This window comes from Ranitomeya imitator, chromosome 3 (assembly GCF_032444005.1).
Source record: "Ranitomeya imitator isolate aRanImi1 chromosome 3, aRanImi1.pri, whole genome shotgun sequence".
Lineage (NCBI taxonomy): Eukaryota > Metazoa > Chordata > Amphibia > Anura > Dendrobatidae > Ranitomeya > Ranitomeya imitator.
In genome coordinates, this window is record NC_091284.1 from 63,973,032 (window position 1) to 63,996,624 (window position 23,593).

A 23,593-nucleotide genomic window follows, 5' to 3' on the forward strand; every position below is an offset into this window, starting at 1 on the left:
CAAAAGTAGTCCTGAAGGTGTCCATACATATTAATCTGAAGTTGACCAAAGTAGACAATATCAACTAAGATGATAATTCATCATTCTCTAACCCAACTGATGACTGAATAACACCACCTGCCATATTTTACATATTTCTCTAGTAGTTGCCTGTATGAAATGATCATTTGGTGAAAGAACTTTTTTTTAAAGATCTCAGAAGATCATTCATTCTTTGACCATGTCATTGAACATATATGACAAGTTGCAAGGAATAGAATGGTTATAATAGACTAATAAGTGTAGGGCTGCATTTACTTTGCAGATTATCATTGGTTCAATGGTTATTCAGTCATTGTCCTTCTTCTTTCTAATGTATATCACCACCTTAAGACGTATGAGCATGATCTCTGGACCCCAAATGAGATGATTATACAAATTAGATAGCAGTTAGTTGACGGATGAATAAGTGTTAAATCATTTTGCCAACACAGCCATAAACATTTTAAACTATATTGACTATTGCAGCTAATGAAAGCAGCTCTACATGTTCAAAGACAGCAGCCAAGTAATTACTGATATGTTACCAAAGTGAGATTTGTTACAGAAAGATGAAATGTCTTTCATGGAACAATGGTTTGTGAATCTGTGAAAAAATTCATGCATGGCTCCAAATGATAGCAATGCATCATAGATTGGCCAAAAACGATCTTTAGCTTGTAACTTCCAACCAATGAATGCTCATTATGGTTGATATCTGCTAATATCATCAGTTTTAGACTAATTGGTAAGGGTACTTTAGCAAAAGTGCATTTTGGTATAAGAACATCTGGAGTTTTTTGTCAAATGTTTTTGTATGTCCTATCGAGATTATTAGAAAAGTTGACCAAGGTCTGTTTTTATTTTCACACTTATAAAGAAACCCTACTGCTAATATTTAATGCAAGCCCTTTCACTGCATGAATTTTAAAAGTGATCCTGAGAGCTTCTGAAAAACTGATATTTTATTCCACAGTTGTGTCTTTTCTCCCTGAAGAAAACATAACAAAAAATAATGAACATAACTAAATGAGCAAATTTGTTAGTGCTTTCAGTAGTAACATGTTATTCCATTTTGGATGACTTCAGGTGGATCGTCAGTCCCAGTTCATACAAGGGTACCGGCTGATGTACCGTCAGACAACCGGTCTGCAGTCTCCATCGACCTGGCAGAACTTTGAGGTCAAGCTTCCAGCCGAACGTAGTACTGTGATCTCCAACTTGAAAAAAGGAGTTACTTATGAGATTAAAGTTCGACCTTATTTCAATGAGTTTCAAGGAATGGATAGCGAGTCAAAGTCGGCCCGGACAACGGAAGAAGGTAGGAGCTTAAGAGCCGCATACATTTGCCTTATTATCTCACCTTCTAAGAGATTGGAAATTGACTTTTGCTGATTTTATTCATAATAAATTGTGCAGCAGCTGCAAGATAAATCTTCACATCAACTAAAAGGGGTCTTGACATCTTTTTTTTTTTAAATGCCTTTATGTCAATCTTCACTTTTAGGAGACCTGATACAGGAATTGTGTGTGTAAATATGTTTCGAGAAAGATTATCTTAAGCTGTCCTTCATGAAGTTTATTTCTCTATCTTTCATTAAACTCTGCATGGCAAGTTATATTTTTGCTTTTCACTTAAAATCTGTGGATGGCATTTTCGTTCAATGCTTCACCCTACAACCAGCGTAGTGGTAATTTCATACTTTAAAGGACACTTAAAGTGCTACTAGACTCGCGGTATTGAGCAAAGATGTTTATGGCCGACAGATATGTGAAAGTCACAAGGCTCGATCTGTTGCACAGATTAATGTAACCTTCAGCGACGCTACCTGCTGCCATTGCTTACTGGCATCTGTGATAAATAATTTTATCATCTGTCAAATGTCATCAAGCACTGAAGGTAATCGGTGTCGAACTGTTGCTCTAGCAGAGTGATTTCACAGTTTGCAAAGTTTGACATATTTGCACTCAAGTCAACCAGCAATAAAATATTGTGTATATTGGCACCAGTATGTTGTATTTGCTTTGCCCTTGACATCAATTTTATGTGTTTCAAGGTCCAATTTCTTCATATTGGATTTTGTTGAGTTACTAAGTAAATTCTTCATTATGCTACATTCTCCTTGATTTATCCGTTTTAGAGATGGAGTAGAGCTGACAACGTTTTACAAGCTGTGTAGTGTAGTATTGAATACTGTTATTTCAGAATTTGCCCATTTTCAAAAACTAAATTATTTCAAGAGTTTTTTTTAAGTTATTTAAATATTGAAGCTGGATCTCTTCCGATACCGCTTCTCAAACTCGTGGCAATCAGCTGATTTCATTGGCTACTGCAAAGCAAATGAAGTATTACATGGCAGCCGTTCAACGGTATCCAGGAATTTATTTTTATTTTCTTTAAACCACAACTACAGCATTTTTTTTATTGCACTGCTGGAGCGAGCAATTTTCAATGCAAGTCTATGAGATCTTCAATGTGGCTTTCATAGACTTACATTAGGAGCCAGTGATGTTACCGCTGACTCTCGGTCAGTCAGAAGTTACGGTCACAAGATGGCGCTGCGGGACCAGAGAGGTGCCGATAAAAGGTGAAGACAGCAGTGGGTAAGTATAAGACTAGGGGCAGTGACCTTAGATTAGTGATACCACTCCAGTGCTAAAAAAATATAAATCGCTGGATTGGTGCTTTAATGTTGATGTAAAATTAAAGCCATATTGTGCATGGCTAAATACTTTTGAAAACAATAATAGAAAATGAACCTTTATAATAATTATTTTAATACGTAACAGGCCTGAAAAAAGGCAGATAAAACCCAACCACAAGCCTGTAACCCTGAGTTGTAAAGTTTGGTTCATATCCATGTAATCTGCAAAGCATTGGTGCTTAGGTGTGCCATAGTTACATAGTTACATAGTTACATAGTTATTAAGGTTGAAGGAAGACTATATGTCCATCTAGTTCAACCCATAGCCTAACCTAACATGCCCTAACATGTTGATCCAGAGGAAGGCAAAAAAAACCCATGTGCAAAGAGTAAGCTCCACATTGGGGAAAAAAATTCCTTCCCGACTCCACATACGGCAATCAGACTAGTTCCCTGGATCAACGCCCTATCAAGGAATCTAGTGTATATACCCTGTAACATTATACTTTTCCAGAAAGGTATCCAGTCCCCTCTTAAATTTAAGTAATGAATCGCTCATTACAACATCACATGGCAGAGAGTTCCATAGTCTCACTGCTCTTACAGTAAAGAATCCGTGTCTGTTATTATGCTTAAACCTTTTTTCCTCCAACCGCAGAGGATGCCCCCTTGTCCCTGTTTCAGGTCTATGATTAAAAAGATCATCAGAAAGGTCTTTGTACTGTCCCCTCATATATTTATACATTAAAATGAGATCACCCCTTAGTCTTCGTTTTTCCAAACTAAATAGCCCCAAGTGTAATAACCTATCTTGGTATTGCAGACCCCCCAGTCCTCTAATAACCTTGGTCGCTCTTCTCTGCACCCGCTCCAGTTCAGCTATGTCTTTCTTATACACCGGAGACCAGAACTGTGCACAGTATTCTAAGTGTGGTCGAACTAGTGACTTGTATAGAGGTAAAATTATATTCTCCTCATGAGCATCTATGCCTCTTTTAATGCATCCCATTATTTTATTTGCCTTTGTAGCAGCTGCCTGACACTGGCCACTGAATTTAAGTTTGTCATCCACCCATACACCCAGGTCTTTTTCATTGACGGTTTTGCCCAGAGTTTTAGAATTAAGCACATAATTATACATCTTATTACTTCTACCCAAGTGCATGACCTTACATTTATCCCCATTAAAGCTCATTTGCCATTTATCAGCCCAAGCTTCTAGTTTACATAAATCATCCTGTAATATAAAATTGTCCTCCTCTGTATTGATTACCCTGCAGAGTTTAGTGTCATCTGCAAATATTGAAATTCTACTCTGAATGCCCCCTACAAGGTCATTAATAAATATGTTAAAAAGAAGAGGGCCCAATACTGACCCCTGTGGTACCCCACTGCTAACCGCTATCCAGTCCGAGTGTGCTCCATTAATAACCACCCTTTGTTTCCTATCCCTGAGCCAGCTCTCAACCCACTTGCACATATTTTCCCCTATCCCCATTATTCTCATTTTATGTATCAACCTTTTGTGTGGCACCGTATCAAAAGCTTTTGAAAAGTCCATATACACTACATCCACTGGGTTCCCTTGGTCCAATCCGGAACTTACCTCTTCATAGAAACTGATCAAATTAGTCTGACATGAACGGTCCCTAGTAAACCCGTGCTGATACTGGGTCATGAGGTTATTCCTCTTCAGATACTCCAGTATAGCGTCCCTTAGAATGCCCTCCAGGATTTTTCCCACAGTAGAGGTTAAGCTTACTGGCCTATAGTTTCCGAGTTCAGTTTTTGTTCCCTTTTTGAATATTGGCACCACATTTGCTATACGCCAGTCCTGTGGCACAGACCCTGTTATTATGGAGTCTTTAAAGATTAAAAATAATGGTCTATCAATGACTGTACTTAATTCCTGCAGTACTCGAGGGTGTATCCCATCCGGGCCCGGAGATTTGTCAATTTTAGTGATTTTTAGACGCCGCCGCACTTCCTGCTGGGTTAAGCAGGTGACATTTAATTGGGAATTTTTATCACTAGACATTTTGTCTGCCATGGGATTTTCTTGTGTAAATACTGATGAAAAAAAGTCATTTAGCATATTGGCTTTTTCCTCATCCTCATCCACCATCTCACCCAGACTATTTTTAAGGGGGCCAACACTATCATTTTTTAGTTTCTTACTATTTATGTAGTTAAAGAATATTTTAGGATTATTTTTACTCTCTCTGGCAATGAGTCTCTCTGTCTCAATCTTTGCTGCCTTGATTTGCTTTTTACAGAATTTATTTAATTTTCTGTATTTATTTAATGCCTCCTCACTACCTACTTCCTTTAATTCTCTAAATGCTTTCTTTTTGTCCCTTATTGCGCCCCTTACAGCTCTATTTAGCCATATTGGTTTCCTCCTATTTCTAATATGTTTATTCCCATACGGTATATACTGTGCACAGGTCCTATCCAGGATGCTAATAAACGTCTCCCATTTTCTCTGTGTATTTTTGTGTCTCAGGATATCGTCCCAGTTAATTGCTCCAAGATCCTCTCTCATCCGTTGGAAATTTGCCCTCCTGAAGTTTAGTGTCCTTGTAATCCCTCTACTACACATCTTTTTAAAGGATACATGAAAACTTATTATTTTGTGATCGCTATTTCCCAAGTGACCCCCAACCCTTATATTTGATATGCGGTCTGGCCTGTTGGTTAATATTAGGTCTAGCAGTGCCCCCCTTCTTGTTGGGTCCTGAACCAGTTGTGAAAGGTAATTGTCTCTCATAATTGTCAAAAACCGATTACCTTTGCTGGAACTGCAGGTTTCTGTTCCCCAATCTATTTCAGGGTAGTTGAAGTCCCCCATAATAATGACTTCTCCTTGAGTCGCAGCTTCATCTATTTGCTTTACGAGGATATTCTCCATTGCTTCCATTATTTTTGGAGATTTATAACAAACCCCTATCAGTAATTTATTATTTTTTCCCCCTCCCCTTATCTCCACCCACAGGGATTCTACATTTTCATTAAATTCACCTATATTATCGCGCAGGATGGGTTTTAAGGATGATTTTACATATAGACACACCCCTCCCCCTCGCTTATCTGTACGGTCATTTCTGAACAGGCTATAGCCCTGCAAGTTAACAGCCCAGTCATGGCTCTCATCCAGCCACGTTTCAGATATCCCCACCATGTCATAATTATGCTCCAACAACATTAGTTCTAATTCGTCCATTTTGTTGGCGAGGCTTCTGGCATTAGTATACATGCACTTTATGTTCCTCTCTATACTTCTATTTCTTAAATTATTAACTGTTCTGACCCCACCCCCCATGCCACCGCCACCCCCAACTTCCTTATTTGTGCCCAGGACTCTGTCTGCACTATCTTCCCCTCCTATAAAATGAATACCCTCCCCCCCAATTCCTAGTTTAAACACTCCTCCAACCTTCTAGCCATTCTCTCCCCCAGCACAGCTGCACCCTCCCCATTGAGGTAACATAGTAACAAGGTTAGCAAGGCCGAAAAAAGACATTTGTCCATCCAGTTCAGCCTATTTTCCATCAAAATAAATTCCCAGACCTACGTCCTTTTAAAGAACCTAATAACTGTAATAACTGAGCCCCACTGCTTTATCCAAAGTGATCAGATTTAATTGATTGGGGAATCTTGCCAAGTGCTCAGTTACCCTGCAGTGCCCCCACTGGCAATAAAAAGTATTACAAGTTTATCATTCATATCTGTATAATGTACTAAACCTCCATATTGGTGAATAAAGTACAGGTACAGGTTCACTCTATTAATTCAAAATTTCCTAAAACTTTTTTGAAAATAGATTTTCTTATCCAATCTACCAACAGTTTTTTGCTATGTAATCTGAGAGCAGCATGATTTATGGGGCTGAGAGTCTAATTCCAGTAATGTGTCACTTACTGGATGACTGTTGTACTTTAAATACAATGCCTGTTTTCTCTGCTGTAGATGTAGCAGTGGTCAGAATGTGTACGCTGTTCACTGACATCTGCCAATCACTGGTGGGGGTGGGGTTACACAGAATAGCTGGACTTCCTGGCACGTGACATCTAGTCTGGCAATTATAATCTTCTGCTGATAAAACACGGTTTGAATAAAAACGGTAGAGAAAAGGGAGATGGAGCATCTGATCACCAAATTATGGCTCACTCGGAATCCTAATTAGCTATGTTAACACAATCCAGGGTTCAATAAATACTTCAAAGATGTGGAAAATCCAGCAATGTAAAAATATATAAAACATCACATTTATTAGAAATTATTAAAACAAAAGCGTCATCGCAAATAAATAAATCCTTAATCATGGAACCAATTAATAATAATGGTTAATAATGGTTTTATGTATTTTTACATCATTGGATTTTCTGCCCCAGAAATTACAGCAAGCTGATGAGCAAGTGATGCGTCACTGGAATCAAAGTCATATTGAATGGCAAAATCTGCTGTCAGATTACATTTAATTTAAAGGGCTTGTTTGGAATAAACATATTAATGACTTCTCCACAGATTGGTTGTGATCCGACACACAGCATCCCCACCAATCAACTCACTGCTCCTGCAACAGCCAAATGTGAGCGGTGTGCGGAGCAGGACACCACAGTTCTGTGCAATGTTTAGTGGCCGCTGCCAAGTATTGCAGTTTATCTCCCATTCACTCGATCCTACACATCCTAGGAATAGGTCATCCAATTGCATGTCTTGGTCAACCCCTTTAAGGCACATATGTTTTTTTTAATTCTTTTATAATGGCTAATATGTTGTCTTTTACGTGCAGTGCAAAAATCTTTATCCAACACTTCATTGGTCATTCCAAATTCAATGTGTTATTTTTCTCACACTACATATATGAAAATATTAAACGTTTCGAGAAATACCGCATGCTACAACTTGTGCATCTAGTGAAACACTGGGCCTCTTTGATTGAGTACTGTTTCCTTCCAGGAAAAACCAACCTATAGTAAAGCCTCGCATATAGCTCATCTCAAATTGTCAGATAAGGCAGCATTCTCTGGAATAAAAATAGCAATCTCTTGAGAGGCGACAGAGCGGCCTCGTATAAAACCAAGAAAAGAGAGATGAACAAATCAAAGGTACTTGACACATTCCAAAGAAGGCCAACTTTCACCGGATTACTTTTGATATAGAATGGTACTTCAAAGGCCACCATCCAAAAATCAATTTCCCCACAGTTAGACATTTTCTTTTTTTTATCTGGAGACGGCATTTGTCACCATCTAGTAGGGATCCATCTCCCACCTCTTTGGCCTTGCGAAAGTAACAAATGGAATTCACTTTGGTTGTGGAGGAAAAAGATGAGCAGCGATTTGGGTCCTTGCACATTTGTGGAAGGCAGCTCAATACTGAAATAATTGACCTGTCAACTATCAGGTCTGTGTCTCCACAAAACCGCAGCAAGGGAAATGAGAAAACATTTTAAAAAATGTTGTCTTGCAATGTGGTCTACTTAATAACCACAGCATCCCCAGACAAGTGGTTTCATTTATATCACCGTACAAGCAAGAGAAGATAGAAAACCACCACAGAAGAATATTGTCAAGTATATATTTTTTAAATTCACCGTCTTGTGAGGGTTTTTTACAGCGTCAGTATAAATTACAGCTACAACTACTTGATTTCCACCGAGTCCTATTTTATAAAAAAAGAAAAAAAAATTATAAAAAACATTGTAAGTCAGTTTATATAGTAATTTTGCTTCACAGACAAACCATATCATATGTGATCTTTGTAATGGCCATATAGAGCTACATGGGACCCTATGTGTCTACACTTTCCAATGGCGCCATTCAATATGCAGGAGATATTCTCACTTAGCATTCAATCTAGGATTTTGTTTTTTTGGGGGGTGGTAGGGCGGTAAAATTTATACGCAATTGCCAGAATAGAGAATTTGCAAGTCTCCCTAAAATATCCGAGGCATTCAGAGATACAGGTAAGACCTCAAGATCTCTATAGTAGCCCTGTTATGGCTTAGTACAAAATTGTTCCGGATTACAAATCCTCAATTAGTGCAATCCTTCTCCGGATTGGATAAGGTCACAGGGGTGATGGCATATACGATCAATAGGCCATGATTTTATGAAATGGGAATATCCATTAAATTTACGGATCAATGTCAGGACACAGGGACAACATTTTGAAATGTTATATTGCATCAGTGCTTTCCACAATACAGATGTGTCCATGAGAGAGGAGTGAATCTACTACAATTCAAATTTGGCAGTTTGCGCAAATTTTGTTCTAAAAGTTTGATTTTGCATCAAATGTCTTTTTTTGCTTTGATGCCTCCCTACACCCCAGACAATCAGATAATGATAAGACCTCATTTAGTAATTCCATCATAGTTCTTGTTCAAAGGCTGCCAGTCTTTATGCTAAAAGTCCCATCAGGTATTCTGCAGCTTCAGCGCCAACAAGGCCTCAAGACATCATGATGTTGTAGCCTGAAACTCATTATGACTTTGCAAGGTTTAATGGGCGCTTCAGGAGCCAAAGACCTGATGGGATCCATGGATAAAGGCTGTGCAGTAATGACCAAGTGGAGAGCCAGTGACTGGTAGATATTAAACTTTCTTATTTTTGAAACCTTGTTTCACGCCTTTAGAATCCAGTCATTTTGCTGGATTCCCGTGAACCACAACATGAAAAAATGTGGCAAATCCAATTTTTTTTTGTGAAATTCAAGGCAAATTTGATTTGCATTGAAGCGATTAGCTCATGCTTTTTGCAAATTTGACTTAGGACTTCAATAATTAACGATGCAAATTCTATGCATTGTCATAACATTCTAGCAAAGCTCATGACGGGCCGCAATTTCTACCATAAGCACTGGGTGGCCAGATATGAACACATGCAGCATAAATATCTCTTGCTAAACTTTCACAAAATCATGTTGTTTTTTTTTACAATATTGCAATTGCACCGCTTATCTTGGCTTATGTCAAGCCTAGAGTACAGGGACGGATAGACACATCTTAATGTCACGATTTATTATAGAGATCTGGTTGTTTTTGTCTATAACATTTGCATTTTATATTCCGTATTCTCCCTAACAGTGCACATGATAAAGTTGTGCCAGGTATGCTCTATGCCAATTATTTTTTTTTGATAGCAGATGCACAGGTGTGTAATTAAACGTCTGGTAATCACTTCAGTCTTCCCATATAAGAGTTAGATGCTTAGACTGATGATACTTGAGCTGAAAATACAAGTTTGATGAGTGAAGAATATCCAATAAGGGATCAAAAAGTAGAAATTCTGAAGATAGGAAAAGTGTTTTGGCATTTCAGAAGGAAAAAGTTAAACGTAGCTTGATGATGGGTACAATCGGACCAGTAGGTGGTCTACAACTCAACTTCTTAAACGACTCTCAGCAGGGGTAATTCGTACATGTCCACCAGAAGACACTTACCTCTCAAAATGTCCTGCAAAATAACAAAATGTTCAACAAAAATACTTTTACACTGGCAACTGCTGATAACAAAATTACGTTAGAAATCATTCTAGACAAAAATAAAAATCAAACTCAGTAGACCATGAGAAGTGTTGACTACAGGGAAGGTGACTCTGTACATTGCTCTTACAATACATGGTGTCATGGTACATATATGATTACCGGCTGCCACAATGTATACCTTCCAAGGATAATTAAGTTTAATGAGTAATTTCTCTGAGATGTTGTGATCCAGATACTGTAATTGATTTTCTTAAATTGCTGCAGTAATTTTACACAGACGAGTAAGTAAAGAAAGAGTCAATTGCCTTTACAGTGTGTGTAGACCATCTACAGTCTAATGATTCGTGGTTATGGGAGTTCCACCTGGGTGGTGGTGTAGCTGCTTATGGGAATTTATACCGACTGCTTCACCGTAGTAATGACATATCTACAATTTGTAGTGTAGTTTTTCTGATCAGGCATTTGGCTCTTAGTCGTTGGCTACAAATGTGCCCACTCTTAACTTGTCTTGAATTGTGTTAATTCCTACAATTTGTCATGATAGCAATTCAATACAATCTCAAGCTATCTAGTAAAAATCACCCTGCACCAAAATTAGTATGCATTAAAAGGTTTTTGTGCAAACCATGAACCCAAGGGCGTAACTATAGTAGGTGCAGGGGTTGCAGTAGCACCAGGTCTCCATAGCATAGGTGGTCCCAAAAGTTACATTTTAAGACATGTGATAGTTTGTGGTCCTGTTGGCGATTTTGCACAGGGGACCATGAATTTCAAGGTATACCACTGCCTGCACTATTGCTTGGGAAGATGCTGCTTGATTTTTTAATTGTTTTTCTTTTCGTTAAAGATTACGTACTATACAATTTTTTTTGCATGAGAGCCTATTCTTGATGTACGGATCATGGAGGCTAACCTTCAAGACATCTATCACATGTACTTTTTTTCTTTTCATGCTTGTTAAATATCTTGCTCTACACATCTCAGATAAGTCACATTAAGAAAGGACACACCTGTATTTTCAGCTGTATTTTTAAATTGTGTACAGGGGTTTCTTTTGTGTTTTTGCCAAGTTTTTCAGTATTGTTGCATTCTTCTGGATTGCCGATAGTCCCTTTTAAACTCAATAACGTCTCGTCTGAAATAGTCAAAAAATATAGGAAGGAATAATATTAGTGTTATTAAAAGCTTCTGATACTCATTATTACTCATTGCCTATCATCTATTTTGCCACATTATAAGTTGGATTGTTGGTATGCTCCACCCAAAAAGTGAAAACCATCTGACGCCTGTTGCTTATATAAGGCTATCTGTCAGATAGCCACCACTTTTTATTTGGGAGATTTTATTCAGGATACTCAGTACATGGATGCAGGGGAGCAGGTCCAAGTACTTAAAAATGTTGAAGCATGTGATTGACGAGAAACGGCCGTCATCCACCGTTGTACCTGCTCACCTGCATCCATATACTGATTATCCTGAATAAAGAAGAATTGTTTTATTGGATCATGGAGTGCCACCCATTCATTTTCTCTGGCTTGGATTATCAAGAGTTGAAATTATGTTTGTCTAACGATGTGCCAGTGATGGTGTCTTTTACATGGTGCCTGTAAAAAAGAGATGGGAAGAACTAAATATTGGGATTCATCAAGCATGGGCTCCTTTCCTTACCCTTCCTTTGTTTCTTTTTACTTTCATATAATTTGGCTTTGGCTGTTTGAATCTGCAAAAGTCTGAGAAAAACAGATAAATCAATATACATTTTGTTTTCTAAGCCCATGCTCTATGGATTGGATATTGATTTGATTTTGTGAAATTGATTAAAGAGTACCTGGACTCAACACAGTAGATGGACAATGGAAAAAATATAAAATGTTGTCTATTTCATGCAAATGTGGATACTCGTTACTGAAGGCCACTAGAAATGATTGATGTTATTGATTCCATAATTATTTTTGTATAGAACAGCAATTTCTTATAATAAAGATCAAGATAAAGTCCTTTATACTCATGATTTAGTAACATAGTAACATAGTAACATAGTTAGTAAGGCCGAAAAAAGACATTTGTCCATCCAGTTCAGCCTATATTCCATCATAATAAATCCCCAGATCTACGTCCTTCTACAGAACCTAATTGTATGATACAATATTGTTCTGCTCCAGGAAGACATCCAGGCCTCTCTTGAACCCCTCGACTGAGTTCGCCATCACCACCTCCTCAGGCAAGCAATTCCAGATTCTCACTGCCCTAACAGTAAAGAATCCTCTTCTATGTTGGTGGAAAAACCTTCTCTCCTCCAGACGCAAAGAATGCCCCCTTGTGCCCGTCACCTTCCTTGGTATAAACAGATCCTCAGCGAGATATTTGTATTGTCCCCTTATATACTTATACATGGTTATTAGATCGCCCCTCAGTCGTCTTTTTTCTAGACTAAATAATCCTAATTTCGCTAATCTATCTGGGTATTGTAGTTCTCCCATCCCCTTTATTAATTTTGTTGCCCTCCTTTGTACTCTATCTAGTTCCATTATATCCTTCCTGAGCACCGGTGCCCAAAACTGGACACAGTACTCCATGTGCGGTCTAACTAGGGATTTGTACAGAGGCAGTATAATGCTCTCATCATGTGTATCCAGACCTCTTTTAATGCACCCCATGATCCTGTTTGCCTTGGCAGCTGCTGCCTGGCACTGGCTGCTCCAGGTAAGTTTATCATTAACTAGGATCCCCAAGTCCTTCTCCCTGTCAGATTTACCCAGTGGTTTCCCATTCAGTGTGTAATGGTGACATTGATTCCTTCTTCCCATGTGTATAACCTTACATTTATCATTGTTAAACCTCATCTGCCACCTTTCAGCCCAAGTTTCCAACTTATCCAGATCCATCTGTAGCAGAATACTATCTTCTCTTGTATTAACTGCTTTACATAGTTTTGTATCATCTGCAAATATCGATATTTTACTGTGTAAACCTTCTACCAGATCATTAATGAATATGTTGAAGAGAACAGGTCCCAATACCGACCCCTGCGGTACCCCACTGGTCACAGCGACCCAGTTAGAGATTATACCATTTATAACGACCCTCTGCTTTCTATCACTAAGCCAGTTACTAACCCATTTACACACATTTTCCCCCAGACCAAGCATTCTCATTTTGTGTACCAACCTCTTGTGCGGCACGGTATCAAACGCTTTGGAAAAATCGAGATATACCACGTCCAATGACTCACCGTGGTCCAGCCTATAGCTTACCTCTTCATAAAAACTGATTAGATTGGTTTGACAGGAGCGATTTCTCATAAACCCATGCTGATATGGAGTTAAACAGTTATTCTCATTGAGATAATCCAGAATAACATCCCTCAGAAACCCTTCAAATATTTTACCAACAATAGAGGTTAGACTTACTGGCCTATAATTTCCAGGTTCACTTTTAGAGCCCTTTTTGAATATTGGCACCACATTTGCTATACGCCAATCTTGCGGAACAGACCCTGTCGCTATAGAGTCCCTAAAAATAAGAAATAATGGTTTATCTATTACATTACTTAGTTCTCTTAGTACTCGTGGGTGTATGCCATCCGGACCCGGAGATTTATCTATTTTAATCTTATTTAGCCGGTTTCGCACCTCTTCTTGGGTTAGATTGGTGACCCTTAATATAGGGTTTTCATTGTTTCTTGGGATTTCACCTAGCATTTCATTTTCCACCGTGAATACCGTGGAGAAGAAGGTGTTTAATATGTTAAGCTTTTTCCTCGTCATCTACAACCATTCTTTCCTCACTATTTTTTAAGGGGCCTACATTTTCAGTTTTTATTCTTTTACTATTGATATAGTTGAAGAACAGTTTGGGATTAGTTTTACTCTCCTTAGCAATGTGCTTCTCTGTTTCCTTTTTAGCAGCTTTAATTAGTTTTTTAGATAAAGTATTTATCTCCCTATAGTTTTTTAGAGCTTCAATGGTGCCATCCTGCTTTAGTAGTGCAAATGCTTTCTTTTTACTGTTAATTGCCTGTCTTACTTCTTTGTTTAGCCACATTGGATTTTTCCTATTTCTAGTCCTTTTATTCCCACAAGGTATAAACCGCTTACACTGCCTATTTAGGATGTTCTTAAACATTTCCCATTTATTATCTGTATTCATATTTCTGAGGATATTGTCCCAGTCTACCAGATTAAGGGCATCTCTAAGCTGGTCAAACTTTGCCTTCCTAAAGTTCAGTGTTTTTGTGACTCCCTGACAAGTCCCCCTAGTGAAAGACAGGTGAAACTGTACAATATTGTGGTCGCTATTTCCTAGATGCCCGACCACCTGCAGATTTGTTATTCTGTCAGGTCTATTAGATAGTATTAGGTCTAAAAGTGCTGCTCCTCTGGTTGGATTCTGCACCAATTGTGAAAGATTTATGTGGATTTGGTATTGGATTTACCATGATTTTTATTATGAATTCCAAAAAATATATAAATAGAAGTTGAAATTGTCCCTATTCTCTCCTTACTGGTCTGATAAAAGTGGTTTTGAGATCAATTCTCTAAGCATCAGATTGGTAACTATATACCAAAGTTGCGAGAAAAGTATGCTGAGAAAAGGGGAACCTGATTCATGCTGCCCAAATTTGTTATTTGCTAGCAAAAGGCAGCAGTGCATCAAGGAAGGGTAACCGGGACATTTACAAATGTGATGGGTGTCAGATGGCACCAACAGCCACTTTGGCAGTGACCAGGTATTTAAATACATGGTAAGGGCAGTACATTGAACATTTGCCCAATCCGAGTGATAGTTCTGCGTAAGGAGACACAAAGATTTACAAAATTTGTGGAAGCAAGCTGCTAACTACATTTGGCTGAGGTCTGGTTGGGGGAGAAGCACACAATACGGCAATACCACAAGAGAAATAAGCGAGAATGAGTGATGGTAGTGCTCACTTGGGTTACTTGAAACATAGTAACATAGTAACATAGTAACATAGTTAGTAAGGCCGAAAAAAGACATTTGTCCATCCAGTTCAGCCTATATTCCATCATAATAAATACCCAGATCTACGTCCTTCTACAGAACCTAATAATTGTATGATACAATATTGTTCTGCTCCAGGAAGACATCCAGGCCTCTCTTGAACCCCTCGACTGAGTTCGCCATCGCCACCTCCTCAGGCAAGCAATTCCAGATTCTCACTGCCCTAACAGTAAAGAATCCTCTTCTATGTTGGTGGAAAAACCTTCTCTCCTCCAGACGCAAAGAATGCCCCCTTGTGTGTGGACACACTTGTCAGAGCCTCCGAATCCCTGTCTACAGCCCACTGACTGGGGGAAAAATTCTTCCAGATAGCAATCAACTTTAGTCAAGATATAACGGTACCCGGGTTGTGTTTGCAGGAATGAAGAATCCTTAATGGTGTAAAATTGAACAGGTTGTCCACTACTTTAACTTTGATGACCTATCATTGGCATAGGTAATTAATGTCTGAACGGTGGGGGTGTGACACCCAGCACCCTCTGCCGATCAGCGGTTACTGAGCTGCAAAGCGCAGCCACGATGACAAATAGTTGCCAGGGCTAGGTACAGTACATCGCCTATTGATTTGAATATTGGGCAGATGTGCATTACCTGACCCTTGACCACTATAGAGTTGTGCTGTGCAGCTCCGTAACTGAGCAGTTCTAGCCGCAGCTGACACCAGAAACAGCTGATCAGCAGGGGTGCCATTTATTACACCCCCACCGATCAGACACTGATGATCTATCTAAAGATAAGGTCATCAATGTTAAAGTAGTGGACAACCTCTTTAAGGTTTTTATTCCACCAATGCATTCAGTGCCCAATTCTTGCATTTTTCAAGGCAAGGTTTTACCAGTCCAGTTGGTGTAATAAAAACCTTAATTTTATACCATCGAGGAATCTTCATTCTTACAAGCGCAGAATAGTCCCGTGATCTCTCCACTAAAACTTCATTTGAGGCATTTTAAGCCAACAAAGTTTGGATTAATTCTGGAGCATAAAAACACCGATCTCCATAAATCACAGGGTGTTACAAATCTACCCAGATCTATAATACAAATATTTTCATGAATGATTTTTAGAATCTGTAACAAAGCAAGGTATTGTACAGAGGATGACGCGACTGTATGGTAATAAATGGGAAGGTTTATTTTTTATTTTTTTGCTGAAGAACAAATAAGCAGAATGCTGCCTTTTTATTAAACAGATGTTATCACAACAGCTAATATTTCAAGCTCGACTCCTTGCTATGTTTGCATATTCAAGTCCGCAGGGATCTTGAGCAAAGGGTTCTGCATGCCTGGATATACATTCGGTTACTAAAAATGAGACTTCAGCTCAAAGGATTAATGTCTCTTTCCTATTTTTCTCTTCACCTGCTCTAGCCCCAAGTGCTCCGCCGCAGTCTGTTACAGTTTTGACAGTTGGGAGCAACAATAGCACAAGTATCAGCGTCTCCTGGGACCCCCCTCCATCCGATCACCAGAACGGAATAATTCAGGACTACCGGGTAATGCTGTTTTCTTCTCTAGAACACAAATGGACTGCAAAGCACAATTTGTAAAAAAAAAAAAAAAGAAATAATAAAAAAACTAAAATACCCGAATAATGTAGAATTTATTCCTTTACTTATCATGTTGCTGCCTCAATTTTGGAAAGCAATATCATTTTTATCTTCCATCTGAGCCCAACAAGCATATTATTACTATCATCTGTAATACGGTGAATTTGACTTGTTCCCAGAGATTATCCTTTGTGCAAATATAAGATCCTAAAATACATAGTCATTATGTGTCTATTTATTTGGCAAGATCAATATTGCGTCAAGATTTATTAACCCCAATGCAGATATTAACCTCGGCTTCACCTCTATCAATACTTACTGATTTCAGAAATTCATCTTGATGGTGGGGGCATTTTACATTCTTCGTATTAGGTTTAAGGCAGATTAACATATGATTAACTTCTTCATAACGCTGATAGCCATCAAAAGCACGGAGATTATTATGAGATTGGGTAAAGCCGAAATCAAACTGACGCCTGTAGTTTATAGATTTTGGCAACTCTCACGTAATGCATAAGGGGAATGATAATGTATATTAGATATATTGTTAGGAATTTTACAGTTCATTGGCCACTTTATGTTTTTACTAAGGTGTTGAGGATTGATATTATGGCACTTATTAATAAACGTATTACACGTTCTCCTCCTTCCTCATAGACTGCACAGTTCTCCTGTTGTCAAAATGGCTGCTGAAGGAGGAGCATGTGACCAGACCTGTCATCCTCCTCCAATAGAAATTCAGCTTTCCATGTGCAGTGAATTTTAATTGGAGGAAACTGAACAGATCTGGCCATATGCTCATCCATCAGCAGCCACTTTGAGAACAGGAGAACTATGCAGTGTGTCAAGTAATAATGGGACCATAGTTGACCATAAATTGAAAAGTCTCCAGCCTGATGAACTACAAGACTATGAATATCATAGCCATGAAAAAAACTTAATCAATGCTTATTCCTGTGGCAGACAGTATAAAACTTTTGCTCTTACAAAAAAAAGAAGAAAATTATTATTTGGACTACAAGAAGTTTCCATTATTTTTATTAAGGATCCAAAATCTTGAGACATAGATGTTCTACCAGCACTTGGACCTCATGTTTGCACAAGGTCGGTCTGAGCTGTGGTTCCCACTATGTCCATGCTTTATCTGACCAACAGAATATGGACTTTGTAAATCGTTTTGGATGTTAACCAAAAAAGAGAATTTTCACCGGAAATGTTTCCTTCTGACACCACATATTTCACATTGTCCTTCCATATTACTTCTAGTACAGTGTTCTCAACAGAAGGGAATCCTTACTGGTTATAAGAAGCAATTAAAGGATATACTTCAGTTGACAGATGGAAAACATATGGGAGTTTTAGTAGCTATTTTAGATCAAATACATTTCTTTCTTACTCTTCAACCAGTTCAGTTCTCAGTGCTGTGCTTAAGAGTTTTTATAGGTCAAAAATCTGGAGTACATTTGAAAAAGCTTATTCCTTTATAAGAGCACTATTATCTCAGATATCTCGTATGTATCAATTCTCTGGAGTCATTCTAAATACATCATTGTGGAAGATTTCTAAAGATATCTATATATTAACTATAAAAATATGATAAACCTTGTAATAATTCATTATTGTTTTAATTAAATCATTACAGATTTGGTGTCTAGGCAATGAGACCCGGTTCCACATCAACAAGACTGTGGATGCTGCCATTAGGTCGGTGGTGATCGGAGGCCTTTTTCCAGGGATACAATATAGGGTTGAGGTTGCTGCAAGCACAAGTGCCGGAATTGGAGTAAAAAGTGACCCTCAACATATATTAATAGGTAAGAATTATTGTTTCTAATCAACTATGGTCTCTGTTAAATCATTTTGCAGATTATTAATTCAATTATAGTAGTTGTGCAATAAGGGTTCTTGGGCATTAATACAGGATTTCTACCTCAACCAGGTTACACAGTTCCTTTATGTGTGGCAGAGGGTCCATGGAGACCTAAATACATGTATAAATAAATTTACAGATCCAACAAAGGTTACCTTCACTCAGATATCTTAGCATAAAAAGTATAATTCAACACGTCATTGACTTGTTAAGTTATCTTCATCCTCATAAGTGGAAGAACATCTATGACAAGTTATCAAACTGGTGCGTTGTGAGTCATAATAACCCTGGCTACATCTGTTCTTTGTATGCTACCGTAATAGTTATACTCCGCTAAAATCAAGTCACCTGTATGCCTCAAGTATTTTGTTGTCACCCCCTTGACTGGTAGAGGAGAAAGACTTCACCTTTAGGTTAGAGTCCCCTCTCTTGGTTTCTTTAAGAGAGAAGCTCTACCTGTTGAGTAAGAGGAAATAGGACCAGTCTAAAGTTTGCATTACACCTTAGACAGTTGTTGACCAATATCTGTATCTCCCAAGCCTGAACTTCGCACACATAAACCTTAATCTCAACAGAGCAACCATGTGTCAGGGAGACAGCCTCTTCTGATGGCAGCTAAGCTCCTAGGATTGGTTGTGTTGAAATCCTATATATTCAATGCTTCTTGTTCCTGGGTTCAGGCACAACCAGAAGGCTCCCATTCAGATTACTTGACTGATCAATTACATTTATTTAAGTAGTATGGCATTCTCACTAACATCTCTATTAGAAAGATAGAGAAGTTAACGCTTACCATCAGGAACACCAGGGAATGTGACAATTGAGCAGGCTTTCCCACTGTCAAGCAGACTTTACCTAATGCCCACCTATTTTTGGTCCAGGGCAAGAACAAGTTTGCTGGGGTTGGTTTTGGAAAAATTCAACACCAATGGTATGGATAATCTACCTTTTACACCCTCCACCCTCTCGAAAGCCTTTATTAGCCACAGTGGTTACTAACGTTGTCTGTGTTTAGTACAATGTGATATTCTGTATGTCACATACAATTTCCACAATGTTTGAGACCATAAAACATCGCTCTTTGTGGTGCCCCTAGTGCAGCATTTCATTCCATGTGTTGTAGTGTCTCAACACTGTTCATTAATAGCTAATGCATAATATGACTCCTATAATGAACACATGATTCGACATTGGAGAATTACTTGGATTTCAAATCTGGGGGTTTTCAGACCTGTCTTGCTCCTTTGCCAGTGTATTACCATTGATGGTGTCACTGGGGATTTCTCCAGGATATAGAAATGCAGCTGTAATCAAATCAGCAGAGCATTCAACTGAGCACAAACCTATGATGGCTTCTCGGCTCCATTCCACCTTAGAGTAGACGACGCTGCTCAACATGAGCTCATTCAGATGCATTAACAAACAATGCGAGGTATCTGGATATATGAGTATAAAATAAGCAGTCTATTACCTCTCCTAATCACCCCTTCCTAATGTCTGCCGTCCTGTTCTCCAACAGAGAATGGTTTCTAAAAATATTTAAATCATTGGTATAAGAATATTTTTTTCTAATATATTACAGCAGTTAACCATTTTATAGAAAAAAAGGCAAAAAAAATGTAATTTGTGAAATAAAAAATAGATCTATTTTTATATAAATGTTGCCCATATGCTATGCATAGATTCGAGAGTGAGAGTCTGAATTTCCATAAGATATCACATGGCAGTAGTCACACGATATATCTACTTGACCATTTCCCTGGCGGTCCCAGGCTGATTTCTCATCTATACAGGCGCAGAACACCATCTACATACATTCACAGCATGCACAGACACATACTACTTACGCTGCTGTATCTACGAATGTGATGGGCTCCTTTTCTGCACTTTGCAGATATGAAGGCAACTAGTGATTGTCCAGGAAACTGACACATGGATAAATCATATGATGCCCATGAACCTTATTTTGCTGGTCTTGATGATGGGGTGTTCTAGAGCCAGAGGCTCCTCATTCATGGTGAGGTGCACGACTCTTAATGAATCAGGAGCGTTTGACATTGGCCTTCATGCATCATGTCATAATTTTTACTCTGAAGTAAGATTTATGGCATAAGGTACTGGAGAAAATTTTCTGATTTAAATAAGTAGACAAGTTGTGGGAAAATAAATCTGTTTGCAGGTTTTAGCAGTATAATATAGAACAAGAGATCTTGATTCCAGGGATGCGTTACTTGCTAGGCTATGTGTTGTAGTTTTAATACAATCAGTGTTTTAACAGCAGGGGATCATCACTGCAGGACTAAGTCTCATGTGCAGGTAGGTCAAGCTCATCTGTGTAACCCCGCCCCCAACACTGTTTGGCAGCTTGCTGACAATACACAGTGAACAAAAGTAGTAGCCAATCAGTGGTGAGAGTGGGGTTACACACTGCTTATCATTCTGACCACTGCTACATTTACTACAGAGAAAGCAAAGATTCTATCAAAACTGTACCAGCTAGTCCTGAAAGTGACACATTGCTGGAATCTGGGTCTCTGTCACTAAAACATGCTGCTTTCAGATTACGTAGCAAACACCTGCTGACAGATTCCCTTTAAATGTGTTTAAATAAGAACTTTGCATAAATCAATAGTACAAGTGAATATAAGAAACTTTGTAATATAGTTTATCAGATAATTATTTCTCAATTTGAAAGTCACTTTATATGGGATGGCCAAGGTGTTCAAGCTGTTCTATTAGCTCAATAGAAGTAAATGGAGCTGTGGTCATACAAGTGCGCTACCGCTCCAAATCACACAGAAGAATTTGACAGCCAAGTTCTTGCGAGCGGTGGCATCTCAAAAGTAGGACACGCAATGATCAGGATAGATCATAAAGTATTTAGTGGTAAATCCACTTTAATTGACACTCACAGTATATTATTAACAACCTTTGGCTCAATATTGAGCCATGTGGACTTGATGGATGAACATTCTGTAGGAAGATCCATCTTGTGTAAGCCTAGATAGGTCCACCAGGATCTTCTCCGGTGTTATCTTAATATTATCAAGCCATCTGGTTGTTGGCCTTCCTCTAAGCCTTGTTCCTTCTATTCTTCCAACCGTGAAGTCCTTCTCCAGTGATTGCTGTCTATGTGCGATGTGTCCAAAGTAGGCAAGTCGTCTATAGTACCCAAATAGCAGTCATACAGTGCCTAAGTGAACATTGCCAGATGGGTCCCAAGATATCAATGAACTAGCTGTATACTGTGCTGCTGTCTTTCCATAAGTTTTGGTCCCATGGAAGCAATTGGGTTCCAGGTGACAATGGCGCCCTTTCAGTATTGAATGCAGAAGCACACACATGGTTGCACATCCCTAAGGATGACCCTCCATGCCCGTAAAATTAATTTACTGGCTGAATAGACCATTAGCTTGACAGTAATCATTGAAGTTTGCTGATAATTGTTCTTCCAGGATGGGAGCAGATTTTTTTATTAATTGACCTCGTTGCACCTATTGAGAGCAGACAATTAATATTTTCATTATCTATAGACCATCCGCCATGCCTCGTTGTATTTCCATCGGCTTGTGACAAAGTCAGTAGGTCCTAAGTGCCTCATGTCTCCTTGGAAGCACTGGCTCCTAGTAAGTCAATAGGTTACATCCTCTTATTTTATGGTTCATTAGTTCCACCTTGCATATAGCTCCTAATACCTAATTAATATCACTAGTTCATAGGAAATTGATAAGCTGCCGTATCGTAATGATTGGTTCAGCCCACGAAACGGCTTACCTCTGTGCGTGTAGGAAGGAAGGGGAATTCAATGCTTCTGCACAGCTGTCTGATACTTCAGACCTTTACCCTACACCCAGACATTTCCTATGTATTATTCTCTACAATATATGGAAGTAATAGACGCACAGAGCCAGTTATTCAATAATTATATTAGGTTTTGGAAAAAAAAATTGAGTTCATTATCTCCTTTGGGTCGTCTGGTACAGATTACAGCTAAGCACAATTATAAGAACGCTGGATCGCAGTAACCTTTTTGCTGTGTATAAAAGTGGTTTCATTTACATTTGCTCGGTATTCACAAGGGCATTAATGAGTTTGCAGTTCATGTTCTAAGCGAGAGCGGAGAGAGAAGAAATGAGTCTTTTCTATGGAATAATGCCCATCAGTGGACTACACAACGTAATGTGGACGACGGTTAATTCGTTTGTAAAATAATTATGCAATTTTTCATTCCAAAACAGACGTAAGATTTTGCTTTGGCCCTAAAAAAACTAATTAATTAAGTAGAATATAGTCAATGTTAAAGCGAATGTGTAATCAGAAAATGACTCATTGTTTAAATCAGTGTTCCATGTTTAATCCTTTTTTTTTCATATATTTTATATTTTTCCTATCACTATTAATATAAAAAAAACTTAATTTTGCAATTTTCACAATGTCTACTTTTTAGAGGGGTGGGGGTGGCATGGGGTTGTTGCCCTGGGCACATCATTTTTAAGGGTGCAAAATTTCAATATAAAAGAAAGTTAAAATTATTTCCTTATTCATTTTTTTAACAATTCTAAACTCTGTGCCCCTAGAAAATGGCATAGCTAGTGCCAAAATAAAAAATTCACGGAGGTGTACATGACCTACACGTCTGACCTGGACAAACATCACTTTGAAATGTATCGGCATCAATATGGCGCTGGTGTAGTTGGATCTTGGAATAAAGCGGGAAACCATGGATTCACTGCCCCACTACTCTGTCCTGTAGACTGCTGTCACCATCAGGCAATGATCTCTCGATTTAGAGGTGTCTGAACTTCATTTTTTCACATTTGGAGACACCAATGTGGCATTATTTTGTATGGGGCACTCAGAGGACATCATTCATTTTTAAAGGTCACAACAGAGGTAACAATACTTATCTCGCCAATCATAGCAATTAACTTTTCCTTTTCTTTTATATTTGCCATAACCACTTCTTTTATTCATGTATTGTCTCTGCAGAATGTATCA

The 23,593-nt window shown here is 38.5% G+C and overlaps 1 protein-coding gene across 48 annotated transcripts in view; it reads left to right on the forward strand.

Moving 5' to 3' along the window:
• The window catches only part of ROBO2 (roundabout guidance receptor 2), a 1,525,058-nt gene that overhangs the window by 1,405,656 nt on the left and 95,809 nt on the right, over nt 1-23,593 (forward strand). For all 48 annotated transcript variants that reach the window (XM_069760932.1, XM_069760937.1, XM_069760914.1 and 45 more), the window contains 3 exons: nt 1,108-1,339; nt 16,547-16,671; nt 18,368-18,539. In XM_069760932.1, coding sequence (XP_069617033.1) covers nt 1,108-1,339; nt 16,547-16,671; nt 18,368-18,539 — 529 coding nt within the window. The remainder of the gene's footprint in view (nt 1-1,107; nt 1,340-16,546; nt 16,672-18,367; nt 18,540-23,593) is intronic.